Raw genomic sequence first — 16,557 nt, 5'->3', positions numbered from 1 at the left:
GCACATCACCACCAACGGGTACGGGGAACTCCCTAGCCTCGTCTTTAGGGTTTGTTCGAGTACCACCGGGACAGTTCGCTAGTTTGGCTTCCCGGTACCGTACGTTCGGGCGCGGGCTTTTTGTTTGCTTTGCAACCAGATACGGCAATCTGTTGCGATACGCTTTCCCGAACCCGGGATCGAGATGTCAAAGTTGCGTTGTCGAAGTTTGGTCCGGTCTTTTGTGGCGAGGGGACGCAATGCCCCGCTCCGGCCCGATCGCTCGAGGAGTCATTTCTATGCTAAAACAAACATATTTACCCCCTGCTCCGCTTGGTATGCGTTGCACCCTCGCCAACCCAGCGGGCCATTTGTTGCCACGGTTGTCACGCACGTTCTACACGCGGCATCAGCATCCCGAGTCAGCGCCCTCTCTAATACAGCCTCCCGAAGCCTTTGCAACGCTGCGAAGGGTCTGCTTGTTAGCGAAGGGGAATTTTCTACACAATTTTGCGAGGGAAAAGCAGTGGTAAAAGGGGAAAAGCGGGAAAACGCTCAACGTCAAACAAGCGGTAGAGTGTTTCCCTCGGGACACACACACACACACACACACACACAAATAGGCTTCGGTGCGTGTTAACTTTGCTACGGTTTGTGTTGATGGTGGTGGATTGGTTTTTTCCGGAGGAAACAGCAAATTATACGCCGTTTAGCAGTCTTGCTGCAGATTGTGTCGTGTCGGCGGAGCGGTCGGTAACGGGGCGGGTAAATTATCGACCAAAAAATGCGTCGGTGGTTGGGTTGGGTTAACTGAAACCGGCCCGGTAAGTGCCTCACGTGGCTTCATATCTCGTGAGAGATAATTTATGTTGCTTGGCATAGGCATCGTACACCGCGCATTTCTTAGCAAACACAGCCCACTCGGGTCTGTTTGCTCAGAAGGAAACCAACGATCGAGACATTCTGCTGTCATCTACCATCCGACCCGTTTACCTTTCAGTTGTACGGAACTTACACTGTCGATAATCCTAGGAAAATGCTTCAGCGTTTCTACGTAGCAAAACATTATTAAAGGTAAATTTGTGCGGTGTCTTGCTGCTGGAACTGGGATGGGATACCGAGAGTTTATTTGCAATCATCCCGGTACAGAGAGGTTAGATCAAATGGTTTCAGCTGGTGCGAGATGATTGGTGGAAAAAGATATTTGATTAGCAGGAAATCGAAGGGATAAAGATCCTTCAAACGAAACGGGTCGATTGTAGCTAGCCAAGCGTCACCAATTAGCCGAAGAAATCCTTATCCTTGTTGCGAGCTAGAAATTAAATCAGTGGAGACCAACAGTGATGTCTTTAAAATTTAAAAAAAAACTTTTGATAAAAGAAGCCTTTTTATTAGCTATATTCAACAGTGACAGCCTAGTCGTATTGCTTCTAGTAACATGTTTCTTCTTTTTTATCTTTCTGCTTCTTCTTGGGCACTGCAATCTCAAGAACCCTATTGCATGCCATAGCTAGCTTCCTAGACTTAGTTTACCATTTAAGCTAGGCGATAGTTGGAAAGACAGATCTGCGTACGGGGAGATGGTTAAGGCGGGACTCGATGCTCGATCCTGCCTTATGAAATTCGTCGTCGATATCGCCTCGGGCACTGGACCGCACCAGTCCTTATTCTTGGCTTAACGACACGCTAGGGGTAAATTGTAATAGCTGATTTTCATACAAATTATTTTATTTGCCTTAACTATTGATTTAGATTTATCTCTGTATAGGGAAAAACTGTAGATACATCTGTTTAAATTCGAAATATATTTGCTTTTAAAAGTCGGGGTATCAAACTTTTGGAGTTGTTAACACTTGTCCCAACAATATATTCTTTCCGTACGTTTATTTTATTGACCAATGTTGTAGTGGGTAAAAAAACCTGAAACAAATTTGTTTCCTATATCGCTCAATTATTCTTCAAACAATCATAAAACACGCAACCTTAACCAAACGACCCCTCAACAAAGATGCGATCTTTGACCGTGTCCTCAAAGCGCAATCAAAGCGAGCCCTCAAATCACGACCAACAAAACGGTGTCTTTCACTGCCTGTTTCGCACATAAATTAATTAATTAGCTCTGATATAATGTCTCTCGCTCGCTCAGGTTCGTTTTTGCGCCCTTATATCAGGGCGGAAACAGCAACAGAGAACAAGCATCTTTACCAACTTTTCCTTCTTGACCTCCGGTAGAAAATGGAGCACCTAAAGCAAACCTGTCTGATGTTTGCGTTGATCCTACTTCAATCTTTCTGACAGCTCAACCGGTCCCCTTTCTGCCCCGCAAAGCAGCAGCAATGAGCTCTTAACATCCAAATCTTCCCACCAGACGGAACACACACACACACACCGGGTGGCAGTCCCGAGTTGAAGCCTGCAGGGCTTATCATGATCCCCAGTGCTGGCGCTACCCTAGTGCCAGCGCCTTCCACCGTTGTTACCTTTAAAACAAAAACCTTCTCCTACACCAGGTTGGCCCGGTCTCGGAAAACACTCGTTAAGCACTGCTAAAATATTCAACAGAATTGCTCTGTATAAATATTAAATGTTTGCAACATTTGCTCTGCTGCCGCCTTTCGTTGCAGAAGACAGTGCCTTTGACTTGTGCTACCATCAGCAAACAGCAACAATCTTGATACGGCAAAAAGTGTGCTTCTCCGCTATTCTCTGTAAAGGCTCCAGGAGAGTACTGGACGATGAAAGGCAAGAGTACCCATCTGCGAATCAGCGAACCGGCACATCAGCTTTCGGGCGCCCTGCTCATCCGTTGCCTTGATGATGGCACGGAGGAAAGGATAACAATGGCAATGGTTTCAACCATTTGCTTTTACGACCCACCACCGTGAAGTGAAGTGAAATCCGGAAAATGTGGCCACGTGACGGCTGTTTTGCCAGCGTTACACCTGACCCACCAACCTTTTGTAGGATGCTGCTGTACCCATTGTGTTCTTCGCATCTGAGTGGGTGCGGTGGTAGGGAGCAAAGGTAAAACCAGAAACCCATCTTAATCTCATTTCATCAACACCAAACTCCACGCTGCCAAGTCAGACCGTGTTACAAATCGTATTAAAACGCGATGTGCGAGACTTCCAAAATCCAGACTCATCCACCAGCTCCTGCCACGAACGACGGCCATTTTGAGCGGCCACCAGCGGCCAGGTTCAACAAGGTTAGGTGAACAACCTATCTCCACCTGTGAGGTGAAACAGGTTCTTGTTCTACCATACCCAAAATCCACCTACATTATGTCATCGTACTTTTTTACGAGTTTGCTCCCTCATCTTTATCGCCATTGTGTTCGCCACTGTTGTCGGACGGCGATGGGAACATCACTGTACCTTACTTTACTACTGATAAACAGAGCGACACACCAGGTCGAACAGCTTAATGCCGGTAGCAAACGGGAGCAGGATTAGGGTACAGCAAAATGGCTTTTGTTTTCGAACTTTTTCACCTGAAAGAATGTCCCAAAAAGGTGGCACTCGAAGAAGCACGATGCGTCTACCAACGATGACTCGAAGTCCGGTGCACATTAGTGAAGTAAATTAAATTAATGAAAAGCTTACAAACATTCGAAACACTTTATGTGCTATCCACCGATGTTTCTCGCCGCATCAAACAATCTCTTTATGGCTTGTTACTGCACTCTTGCTACTGGACGGCGGTAATCGAAACGAAAGGAGACATTTTGTGGACATTATCCCGCATGTCCGCGTTTTGTGTACATTGTACCGGCACCAAAACAAAAAAGAAGCAGATGAAATTGGACAACTTCTCCTCGGTCGTGGTCATCATGAGTTGACCTCTTTTAATCGGTTGGGATGTAAAGACTGAATTTATGACAGTTATACGTCCATGTTGTCGTCTGACTTCTGTGTCACTACCCCAGCGGCTGTCCAAATGCGGTGGAAACAGTAAAAACTTTACTCCGATCGGTGGACGGATTATTAAACATAACGAGCAACATTAAGTGACCGTTTTCCTAATTATTTGGCCGCGTATGTCCGGTGGTTAAGGAGCATGGAGCTTACGTGTTTGGTGAGTTTTATAGCGTTTCATTAGTTAAGTGTGGTGCGCATTACATTTTTAGGGTTAAGTGATCGTCCTTGTTGTCACATATCTCTCGACATCCGCGTAATGAATAGCTTTGCTAGATTTCCCCATGGATAAAGGTAAAATAACGTCTATTCGTTCGTTCTTTGATTGTTCCAACAAAAATCAAAACAATCAGTCACGATTGATTCCACGGTTCCATTGTTCTTTTAAATTGTACTCTCGAAAACCAACCTCACAGGGCTGTATACGAGATAACTTATGCAACGATAAAAGTATCCTCCATACTAAACTATTTCTCAGCAGAAACGATTCACCCACCAGACACCGACAAGCTACGAAAAATGAACTAAGAAATTATTGATGTTTCTCTCGGCCACAAAGTGTTCAGCCAACCGTCTGGCATCCACCAGCAGCAGTATCCATTTTATCACTCCTCCCCAGGAGAGATACCCACGCGATGGCTTCGCCCTGTAGTGCATCCGTTTCGCAAAAGCACAAAATGGTCACCAACAAAGACATCAAAGCGAACCGGAGACATGAAAGAACGCTTCGAGTGCGTCGTTGTCGTTGGGGTTGTGTGTTCGCATAACTCAGCACCGCCATCCACTGTTCGCCCCGAGAAGGTGGAGGAGTCGCTAACGGCGTTCCATCGTTTAAGGGAACTCATAGCTCATAAATACGTGCTGCTGGTGGCTGCTGGTTCGAATCGAAATCCGACGTTAGATCTTTCTATTGTACAGCCTCACCCCGTGAGAAGCAATGGTGAAAACGTTGAGGATGGGAAATGGTACATGTTAGAGGCCCCCCAACACACTACGTTACCGCCTCTTCAATCCGGCACGATGTTTCGGTTCTTAGTATACGTTATTGCTCTGTGCATTGGTATGGATGGAGTAAAATGTTCTGCCACACACGAATAACAAAAAAAAAACACAAACAGTCTAAAAAGGACCAAGCGTCCCCATCGGGAACCGGAGACAAAACGAATGGAACAAATGCGGAACAAAAAACAGCGTGTATTTCAAATGAACTCCCCTAGGTCGTACCCGCAATATGGGAATATACACTTACTATACTTCAAAAAGCGGTCCTTTAGGCTGCCGGCTACCCTCAACTCCCCCTTTCCGAACCGATTCGAACCAATGAACGGAAACCCCAAAACCAAACATGCGCTCACACACACACACACAGACGGTCCTTAACAATCCTTGAGGAAACCCGAGTAAATACGTTCGACCATGGATAGCAAAAGCAAAACTGTATCCAAATGGAAGTGCGATGGCGGATGGCGCTAGTAGTAGATGAGCGCAGAAGCAACCATGGTGGAACATGGTGAGAGCTCATGGTTATGAAAAGTGGCCGTACGTGCGAAAGAGACTGAAGATGGTAAGAATCCATAAAATACGAATGAATAGCTTCGAATGTTTTCCGAATTCAAATGTGCGTGCACTATGGTAGGACCTGGAGCCGGATGTGGGTGGCAGCTGTCATCCCAGCGAATCCCAATGGAACAAAGACACGTATCGGAAATTGGGATGGAATATTGATATTTTTAAAGCGTTCTCTGTGCTTTTATTTTGAGTAGTAAGTTGTAAGAAACATTTCGAGTGAAAAGAATTACCTAACGAACTGGATTGAACGCTTTCGTTAAGATAAATGAAATATTATTTAATGAGCAAATATATCAATTTAAAGCTATGCTGGCTTTTCCGTTGGTAAATTGGTAAAAAAATTAATTTGGTGGTGGTCACTGTAGTAAGCCCACTTGTTTTATAGTTTGTCGTAATTAATTTCAAATACTTCAAATACGGGGACATAAATTGAATATTTATTTTGAGCTTTTTTGTTGTATTTTATTTTATTTCATCCAAACCTCAATTCAGTTAATAGCTAGCATTGGAATTAAGAACTGTAAATTGGGGCGGCCCGGTGGTGCAGGGGTTCAAATCCCATCCGGACCGTCCCCCCGTAGTGAGGCCTGACTATTGAACTACGTGGTATGGGAGAGTCTAGTAAGCCATTTCAACGGCCGGCATGATCTTAGAGGTCGTTACGCCAAGAAGAAGAAGAAGAAGAAGAAGAAGAAGAAGAGGAATTGTAAATTATTTCGCTGATCACTTAAAATAGACTATTTGTTTTTTTTTTCTAATAGCTTTCTACTCCTTCAATAAACTTTCAATTTAGTTTGTCGTGGCATTATGCACTATTAAACCTAAAATTTTATTAGTTGCTATGGCATTTAGGTGCAGTTTTTTTAGCATGAAACAACTAACGTAATCATATGGTTCATGGTGTAAAAATTGACCGAAAAAAAATAGCAAAGAATGTTGGTTTGGATCGATTTTAGTAAAACAATTTGGTTATATTCCGTTTTTACTATGAACCATAACGAACGGGCAGATATTGTTTAGTTTTCAGACACTGATAACCTTCACACATGAAAGAGCCATGTGGTAAAAAAGGTTAAGCCAAGAAGAAACCAATAGCAAAAATTTAAATTCTTCCTGCAAAAATTTTAGCTTAGTTATTAATTTATTTTAGCTTAGTTAAAATTTTAGTGATAAATCAGCATGAAACCTGCTTCGCTGATGTCATTTTGTACCTCGCTTTAACTTACTTCTAAATCCGACAGTCTTCACTCATTTTATCGATCCACTCGTTCGTGGACCCACGCCCCTAGAACAACCAAATCCACCGCAATGGCCACAAACAATCCCTATGGAAAGCAAAACCCAGACGCCCGTCATGACTTCTTCGGTGGTTCCTAAACGATGGATCTGGATGTGTCCCTTGTCATCCTTGCTGCTGCTACTATTATCTCTGTAGAACCTACAAATGACGACTGCAAGGCTACGACAGAAAGGGAAAGCAGAGTGGAGTGACGGTAGAGTAGAAATTATACCGAAATAAAATTGAAATAAAAATTCATTGCTACACTTTACGGTATGTCCCAGGGAAGCCATTAGAGAGGCACCTCGACCCTGACGCATACATACACGGACACAAATACGAGAAAGGAAAATGTTCGAAATGGACGACAGTTTTGCGACCGTACTCTCGCAAATGTAAGGCGTTAGACGTGGGAGTTCTCCAAACAATGTAGTTGATTTTATTTGCTACAATTTTTATGTCCGGAAGTGTGAGATATGTGTGTGTACGTATTTAGACCGCCAGAATGTTTGTGACTCCCACGACAGGAATAAGGACAGTGTAAAAGACATCGAACTAAAACTACAAACATACTGCCTGTCAATGAACACGACACACTGCAGTGAGATTAAATGAATGGGGCGTGTGTTTCTTTCCTCCCCGAGCTTGAATCAGCAAAAATGTCAACAGTACTTTGAGAAGTAAACCTGCTCGAATATCTTTTTAAATTGTTTTTCTTCCAGAAGCGTAAGCTTCTTCCATTCGCGTGCTAAATTAGACTATAAGTTTTCATAAATTTCTTCACACTAATGAAAACACATTTCGACAGCCACTAGAGGCACTTGAGTCGTTGTGCTTGCAGCGAGCAGTTTCGCAAATTTCACACACTTTGCTCCGTTAGGAGGACCATGACTTCCTGAAGAGCCTTGCTTCTCGTCTGCCTGCGAACGCTGTGATCTAATTATTGACGCATTATATCCCTTCCGGATCCCTATCCCTGCACCAATGGGATGGCAAACATACCGCCCAGAAGAGAAGGAACTAGATCGTGCCGGAAAGTTAAGATAGCTTTATTGGATTATTTCATTAGCCGTGTTTCTGATTCCTGCGTGTTTCTGAGAGCGACAGCTTCTACCGTTCGCAGAACACAATCGGGAACGATGTAACGTTCTGCAAACTGGGAAAAATGGAAAGGGCTGCTGGATATGCTGTAATCAGAATAAATGACACCGTTTAGTGAACGCAAGCAAACCTTGCATCGCGTTGGAAAAATAATGAGGAGCAAAATTCTGGTGAATAATTGATTTTTATCACCGGACAAACGCCGTGCTTGCGTTTATATTTGCTTGAGTGGATTTATTTGTCTCAATTTTGTGACACTGGGTTTTGTTTTTTGGGTTATTTTTTTTTAATATAAGAAATGAAACACTTTTATCGGATATTCGAGATCAAATAGTAATTCTCTAGCTCTAGTTCAAGAAAGATGAACTACAGTGATAGTAGAAACTAGACTTTGGCGCACATACTCGAGTTCTCTAAAGATATAGTCTACAATTTACAGGAAGACCTGGATAGAAGCATTCTTCTTCTTCTTGGCTTAACGATCTCTAAGGTCATGCCGGCCATCAAAATGGCTTTCTAGACTGCCGATACCACGTAGTTGGTTAGTCAGTCTTCACTACGGAGGAACGGTCCAGATGGGATTTGAAACCGGGTCCTGCCGTTTGAAGACCGGCGCCACTGTCGCCTACACCACCGGGCCGCCCCGGATAGAAGCATTACAGTCATAAATTTGTTGAAACACTGTTGCTTTGAAATACGTCTGTCCAGTTCTATCAATAAATTGTCCTTGACTTCATCTGGAGCAGTATCGAGACATGAATGTAACATTATTAGGGCTTGCAAGGGAACCTTTTCGACGCCACTCTAATGACAGTGACCTTTCAAATGGTCTAGAAATTTGTAATCGATCCAATACACTCGATTACACCGTATCAATGTCAGTTTGACGGGTTTGGTTTGCCGAGCGCCATCACTCGTTAAGCCCGCACTGCAAGTGTCTACAAAATATTTAACATCAATTAAACAGATGAGCCTAATAGCCTCAAGCTTTCCGCTTTTTTTGCATACGACAACTCCCTTTTACACCTTTTCCATCTCTGGCAGCTACCCAATCCAGTACGCGACATACGTTGTTAATGTAATTGACTTTTTTGCCCCTTGGAGAATACAGAAGGGAGTAGAAAACCCCTACAGCGAGGGATAACAATCGGAAAAAATCTCAACACAACCGGAACAACAACAAAAAAGTCAATGCCGATGGAGTTTACACGGGGACAAGAAGACAAGAAAAAAAACACACACACATTCGTAGCTACCAATAAAAACGACAAATGTACGCCCCTCGAGACCAACAAATCTGTCATCGTGCGGGGAATGATCAGTATATCGCGCAATACAACCGAGCCAGGGTGTGCAATAAATTTTCCAATGAATAAATTCTCTTCAGCCAGGTTTTCACGAACTGCAGTTACGGGACAAGCTGCCAGGGTTGTGTGATGCGGATTAGGAGGGTTTTCTGTTTGATAGTGCCTAATGCTTCTCTTGCAAGAAGACCGATCAATTCTGACCTCACGGTTCATCAGTTTTCCCGACCTGAAAATCACTTACCACACAGTCTGGTGATCCTAGCGTTTGCTGAATCAGACCGACCCTTTAAACTGCACCCTAAGAATGTCCCTGTACCTCGACTAGGTTGAAAAGAAACGGTCGGTCGTATAAATGTCAATAAGGTATTTAAGGATCAGTTCCTCTCCGACGCTTTAGTTGTCGCGCGGAGTTTTATTTCCCCTTCGTCTGTTTTGCCCGCTCTGAAGAGCTGTGGAAACGGGATCAACACGCACGAGGTCATATGCACTTAACCACCAGCGGCCTAAACGTGGTAATGTGCCGAGTTGCGAACATGCCCAATACCACCAAATTCCAACCTGACAGATGGTCAGTGAAAGAGACACGATTTAAGTGGAACAGATTTCACCAATCCATCCATCCTTCATGCCCGATCCATGTCCGTGGCAATGGTGATCCAGCTCGTCTATTTCTAATGGATCGATTAGCGGAATGAATGATGCAGGCGCACTTTCGCGTGAATTGACACATTTGCCGATCCAAATCTCAATTCAACACTTCAAACTGCATCGCATCGAGATGCACCTGTCACGTGGTCTCGACAATCGGGCAGGACATTAATCAGCACTGAGTGAAGCAGTAGTTGCAAAAGAACTCTACTCTCAATAGCGCGTTCACAGTACCGAAATCTAAATCTTCGCCTTTCGCAATAAACCTTCGGCTAGCAATAAATTTTTCGTTTCCATTCTCTATCGCCCGTAGCTCTACACGGTAGACAGGTTTTATTTTGTCCCTCGCATTCCCGTTCACCAATCGCAACCCGTAGGGTGACAAATGCTGTAAATGGGTGATAATCACTTAAAAGCCTAGTATGAACTGTTTTTATTACATCCTTCAACGACCATGACAACGTGCACGGAGAGAATGAGAGCAGGCCTAAGGGTCGCCTGCTACCGGCAAGTACATTAAGGATATTTACCCGACCGGTTCGTCCTGTTCCCCTATGCTACCATTCCGGTGCATTAAATGCGATAAATACGTGGTGATAAATGTTGGTCCAACTTTTCGCAAATCTGGACCAACTTTCTAGCGAGAGCGAGCCCGAATTTCCGACTGCAACGGAGACGGTCCTCCAATGCAATGGAGTGCGCTGTGGTGTATAGCTTTGGTTGTCAGCAAAAGCAATTTCTTTGGGAAACTTTCCTGCTCATTCGTTCGGAGGGTCGGTAGCTGTTTTAAGTGAAATGAATAAATTAGACACTTATAATAACTATTACAGTCTAGCCGGTGTCGTACATGCTTGACGGCAAAACGGTTTAAACGATTGCCATACCTAAACCGTATCTCCAACAATCCGTACAAATGCACTTGGAGCAAACCCCCGAGCACCCTCACAAGAAGGCGATACTTTTGCAAATGGTAATAATATAAATTTGAATAATAGTACACACACACACACAACCACATACACATATACACCCTTGCCAGACGCCGGGCGTGTTGGATTAGCAATATAACAAATCGATTTCAGCAGAAGAGAGCTCCCGGGGCAGCACTATGGAGACCCACGTGGTTTATTCGAGACTTAAGAGAATGTGGGTGCAGTGCAGTTATTTTCTACGGTCTCGAACCCACCCAAGACTTATGTGTGAAAATAAAGCTGCTTATGTGAAATTGTTCTAGTGGCCAGCTTTTGTTCCCCCTTTCAACCGCTTTCAGAGTGTCTTGGAAGAAAAGTGGAATGAATGTCGTTTATTTAATCCTTTTCCTTGGAAGTCTTACTCATGCAAACAATAATTTGTACGTACTAAATCATGTTGGATGGGCGCTCAGTGGCTTAGGGTTTTACTGAAAACGATTCACGTTTCGATAATAATAATTGGACCTGGGTGTCAAACAGCTTGATTGGTTTAAATATTTGTTTTGGCAAGGATATAGAATTTCCTTTCAATAACTTTAATAAAATCTCTTAACAATACAGATACAGACTTAAATCATATTTTAAATGTGGTTTTTGACATCGATAAACTGACTTTATCACAACAAGTGCACGAAGAAATTTTTCCTTATATTCTTTTTGTAATCATTTTGCTGAATTGAACACTTCATTTAATGTATAACGATTGGGGCGGCCCGGTGGTATAGGCGACAGCGTCGCGGGTCTTCAAACGGCAGTACCAGGGCTCAAATCCCATCCGGACCGTCCTCCCGTAGTGAGGACTGACTATCCAACTACGTGGTATCGGTAGTCTAGAAAGCCATTCGATGGCCGGGCGTGACCGTAGAGTTCGTTAAGCCAAGAAGAAGAAGAATAATATAAAACGATTTACTATTGTTTCTCCAAAATGGTTCATAATATGTATTTATGTATACGGCAATAATTTTATTCAATTTGAATCTACTTTTTTTCATTCAACTATTTTGTTTTTAATTCAATATGAGACGCGAACAAATATTTCAAATAACAGCTGTTCATGCGATTTCAAAATCAAATCGCTTACCGGAATTTGTTCATCCTATGTTCAATTGTTAAAACTCTTCCTGAAGCAGCTATCCATTTTTCGGAAGTAGCTCACAATTTTGGAAACGGTACACTTTGTTAGGGTTTATGTATGTCCGCTTTTCAATTCCACATATCTTTGTGTAGTTTCTCCGAAGTGCCTTACTTGCCCCCAAACATCTTTAACGGTTTTTTTATGTTTGAAAAAATAAACTGTCTTAAGTGCTATACGGAGTTCATCAAATTAGAACGTCGTTTAAAACCGTGGCGTATTCTGTGGTAAAGGTGACAGCAACGGTCATCACACGGCGCAACTGGAGATCAAATTCCATTCAGACCGTTTCCGTGTAGTGATGACTGATTATGAAACTACAAACGTCAATATCAATATCAATATCAATAAGTCTAGTCTACTCCGATGGCCGCAGTGAACTAGAAGCACATTAAATCACTCCAACTCAAAGCTAAGTCAAAGAAGATACTTTCTTGAAACGCCAACTACCCTCTTCGTTTCATTTGAAACTCAAAAAAAAAATTCTCAAAAAATCTGTAAGTATTAAGTTTATGATTCACTTGGAAAAGCAAACGAAACTTCCGATTGGCAAAAATATATATACGCAATATACCACGTAACCGTGCCTGTATCGTACAGCTCCCGGATCGTTAACGTCAATCATGCTTTCTTTCAAACTTCCAATCCTCCGGACGTCTTTTTCCCCGGTACGCATTTTACATCCTGGTTCATCGTTTTCCTCTCCTCGTGATGGATGGAAAAAAAACTGCCCGCCGCCATTCTGATTTATGAACCCCACCAGAACGTCCGTGTGCTATTAAAGTCTCATTTAAAGCTCCACACCGGTCTTCGCATCAGAGCGACTGCGGCTTTAATCCTGCAAACCGACGTCGACTTAGTGTGCGATCGGAAAAGTGGCAACATCACACAGTCTGATCCCGTGGCTCGTCCGACCATGGCGCTCTCATCAACGAAAGCATGCCCAAAGAGATCCTACACCCCCTTTCCCCGTTCCCACAAGCATTTTTCTGATGGCTCCCAAGACGCGTCAAGTCGTAGCGAAAGGGAGCTATTTTGTATCTACTTTTCGTTTCGGTCTCCTGTCGAAATAAAAGCCGATGGATTTGGTCGTCGTGCAATGGAGAGTTCATAGACGATGGGGCCTGTGGGCGAAACACTTCATATCTTACCTCGGCTACATTTCACCACCAACCAACGAACCAACCCCCGGGAACGACAGGCACAAGAGCTCGCCGAAAGGCGATGATTAATATCAGGACAAGCCGCGAAAAGAGCTTCCGACCGATGCTTCAAAATGGCTCCAAAAGACTTTACACGACGATGGCGGACGAGCACCGCGAAGTGGTGGCTGGAACGAAACGAACGGGTGTCTAAATTTATGCCAAGGATAATATATCACAAAGGACTCTTTTACACAGAACGGATTCATTCTATTAGATAGAATGAGCGCGAACGTCTCGCCATAGGTTTTAGGCAACTGCGTGGCTCTTTTTCTATTCTTTTTCCGCAGTGTTGTATGTGTTGGGAACACAATTCATCGTTTAAAATTATATTTGTAAACAATGTTTTTATCAAATCGCTGCAGCGTTCACACCTGTTCTGTCTGGTAATCGAGCCAAAAACGTGAAAACAACTTGAGTACCCCTGTGTTACGTACCATGCTACACGCACACACTCTCAAACAATCTACAGCTACGATAAACACGCCCACTTTTTCCGTGCACTTCCTCCATCGCCGTGAGTGAGAGTGAGAGAGACTGGGAAAATGAAGAAAAACGCAATCGCGGAAAATGTGCATCAGAATGAGAGCAACGAAGCGAAAGCCAAAAAAGAGTGAGAGAACGAGAGAGAGAGAGAGAGAGAGAAAAAGCAATTCCCCTAACGTCGACGCTCTATGTTCAAACGTTTTATGTGTTATGTTTTATGAAACGCTTGCTTCGTTTGCAAACGTGATCTCGGACGAGGAGGATGTATTTTTCGCGTGCTCCCGTCTAGGGTCCGCTTTTCGAATTTTTGGAAAAGCATTTTGGACCGTATTTCTTCAAACCTTTTCAAGCATCAGGTGTGGCTTTAATCACAGGTGTTGTTTTCAATTTACAAGGTGATTTTTTTTTTGAGTGTTGATATTGTTTTATGGTGCACAAAGTGTCCACTGTGCAAGCTGTTTTACGTGCTGCTAAATCGTTAGTGAAAACCTCAGTTGAAAAGCTTTTTTGTCTTTTTCCGCCCTATGTAACAAAGTAGAACGTAACAAAAAAAGTCTGTTCCGCGTTCGAACGTGGTTCCGATTATCTATCGATGGTGCCGGATCTAACAGTGTGTGCCACTCCTTGAACGTTTCGTTTCGCCACGGAGCTTTTCTTGCACTAGGATAACGTGAAACTGTGACGTGTAACACTGCTGTGCTCGTTTTTCCGGCCAACATAGCATCATGATTTTCCAAAGTGACAAGAAATCGATAAGCCAAAACATGATAACTCATGTTAGTTAATATGGATAAAGGATGAAACTGTGTATTTAACTTCTTCCGTGTGCTATCTGATCGACATGACACCGTAAATGACGACCTCCTATCCTGAAAAGCTCGTTTTATCGTGATATTTCTGATATGTGGGGCACTACTTGAAAACTCCAAACCCAGAACCAAAGGCGGTGTAGAGTGTGTGTTCGTCAGTGTATGTGTGTGTGTCCCTGTGTTTTTTAATTATAATCGCAAGAGGAAGCCCAAAATCGAACACACGATGGAAATGTTAAAGCTGATGATGAACACCGGTGACTACTTGTGCGGTTTGGGCAATGGTGTGAATATTAACAACAATAACAACAACAACACCAGCAACCATAACAATAACAATAATGTGGAGGATATTAAGAAGGATCAGCAGCGTGCCCGCAGTCCGGATTATCGCGTACCACCGATTAATCTCGACGAATTACCGGAAGTTTTGCTGTGTAAGTGTGGCTGACCCGGGCGTGGTGGAATTTTAATGAAAAATGAAGCGAAAAATGGATGCCATAAAAAGAATTCAAAAAAACGATGAAAAACTGTTTGGACCAACGCTGGAATTAAGCAAATGAATGTCATTCGAATGAATTGGGAATTAAAAATAGAAATGTTCGTGTGAGGCTTAAAGCACTTCTGATTTTTTTATTTCTTTTTCTTATTATGTATTATTCGAAGAGGAACATTATCATGAACTACATGAAATTAATGTTTTTAATGTTGCAAACAAAATTATTACTGTGAATGCATTTCGTAAATACATTTTCTCAGAGAACAAAAGTATTACAATTTCGATTTTCAGTAGTAAAATCGCGACCAAATCAAACTTGTTCATTAAGTTGAATTTGTTTAATACATTAGTGCATTTACATCAAAATGTTTAATAAACTTTCCTAATTTTTGTTGAATTGAATTGAATAATTAACAGTATGAGCTGTAAAATGTTGCTATACTCACCAAAATTGAATAGGTCCATCAACAATAAAACTGTTGGATGTTCTGAAAAACCAAATTTTTAGGAGAATACTTTACAAAAGATCACAAATGATGATGGTTAATGCGGTGGATTAACGATCCTCTAACTTCTTGGCGTATTGATGCTCTAGGTTGGGCTTGTATCATTGCACAGTCATGAGATTATACAAAAATTTGTATCGAATTTGAAAGATGACAAGAAGATGGCAGGATGACCGTTAGGTCACACGACTAAAATCTGTTAAATCCCATTCAATATTGTACGACTTGGTCGTATACGATTGAGTAATGACACCAGCCTTATACCGACCGACGAATAGCTTAGTAGACTTACTGATATCACGTAGTTGGACAGTCGGTCTTCACTACAGTGGAACGATCTTGGTGGGATTTTGGATTTGAACCTTGGCCCTGTCGTGTAAATACAGCTTTACCCGTATTTAAATTAAATTAAATATAGACGAATGAATAACAAATAAATCAAACTGTTTAACCTCGTAAGCCCATCATTTAGTTTAAAAGTAGTTCAAGAAATGAACAAAATATCGCTTAGCACAGCAAATTGCATAAATTTCGGCGCTTTCAAGTGTGAGTTTTACAGTTGGTTTAACAACAAATCCAGCTATGATAAAACCTGAATTATCAACATAAATTCGTAGCATTGTTATTCGACAGCAATAGCTTAATCACGGCCTTTTGTTGTGAACTAACAAAATATTAACCTTCTGCCAATTATTAGTCATCAATTTGATTTGGTACCTATTATTAAAACTATTATTTGGCATCCCACATGAATCCACAGATATTGCATACCTTCAGGTGTATTTAAATTGCTCTTAACAAGCGTGGTTTTTATGGAAAAACACATACATATATTACTGCACATTTCAAACTTAACCAATAAATCATTTGTATAAGAAAACACTACATGCTCTATTTACCACCTCTCCTATTCGAAACTCTCCCAACAGCAACCATTCCAAAATGTGGCGGCTGTCACGAACTCATTCTGGACCGCTTCATCCTAAAGGTGTCCGACCGCACGTGGCACGCCAAATGTCTACAGTGTAGCGAGTGTCGGGTGCAGCTGAACGAAAAGTGTTTCGCCCGCAATGGTCAACTGTTTTGCAAGGACGATTTCTTCAAGTAAGTATTTAAAGTATGGCTTGGTGACCGTTAAGCCCATGCTCGGTG

General features: G+C 42.5%; 4 protein-coding genes across 6 annotated transcripts in view; 1 reads left to right on the top strand and 3 right to left on the bottom strand.

Moving 5' to 3' along the window:
• The window catches only part of LOC126565624 (NADH dehydrogenase [ubiquinone] iron-sulfur protein 6, mitochondrial), a 384,330-nt gene that overhangs the window by 278,287 nt on the left and 89,486 nt on the right, over positions 1-16,557 (bottom strand). The gene's annotated exons all lie outside the window — the stretch shown is intronic.
• LOC126565024 (uncharacterized) overlaps positions 1-16,557 on the bottom strand; it is a 494,010-nt gene that overhangs the window by 390,111 nt on the left and 87,342 nt on the right. The window lies entirely within an intron of this gene.
• Positions 1-16,557, bottom strand: part of LOC126564579 (probable 26S proteasome non-ATPase regulatory subunit 3) — a 561,792-nt gene that overhangs the window by 491,729 nt on the left and 53,506 nt on the right. The gene's annotated exons all lie outside the window — the stretch shown is intronic.
• Positions 1-16,557, top strand: part of LOC126564452 (LIM/homeobox protein Lhx3) — a 44,003-nt gene that overhangs the window by 25,938 nt on the left and 1,508 nt on the right. Inside the window, exons 1-2 of one of the 2 annotated variants that reach the window (XM_050221512.1) lie at positions 14,623-14,837; positions 16,335-16,509. In XM_050221512.1, coding sequence (XP_050077469.1) covers positions 14,627-14,837; positions 16,335-16,509 — 386 coding nt within the window. In that variant the 5' untranslated portion in view covers positions 14,623-14,626. Of the gene's footprint in view, positions 1-14,622; positions 14,838-16,334; positions 16,510-16,557 lie in introns of those variants that run through there. The other variant, XM_050221511.1, reaches the window with a different exon arrangement.

This window comes from Anopheles maculipalpis, chromosome 3RL (assembly GCF_943734695.1).
Source record: "Anopheles maculipalpis chromosome 3RL, idAnoMacuDA_375_x, whole genome shotgun sequence".
Taxonomy (NCBI): Eukaryota; Metazoa; Arthropoda; class Insecta; order Diptera; family Culicidae; genus Anopheles; species Anopheles maculipalpis.
Note: the sequence above shows the minus strand (reverse complement) of the source record. Positions and strands in the feature narration are given on the sequence as shown.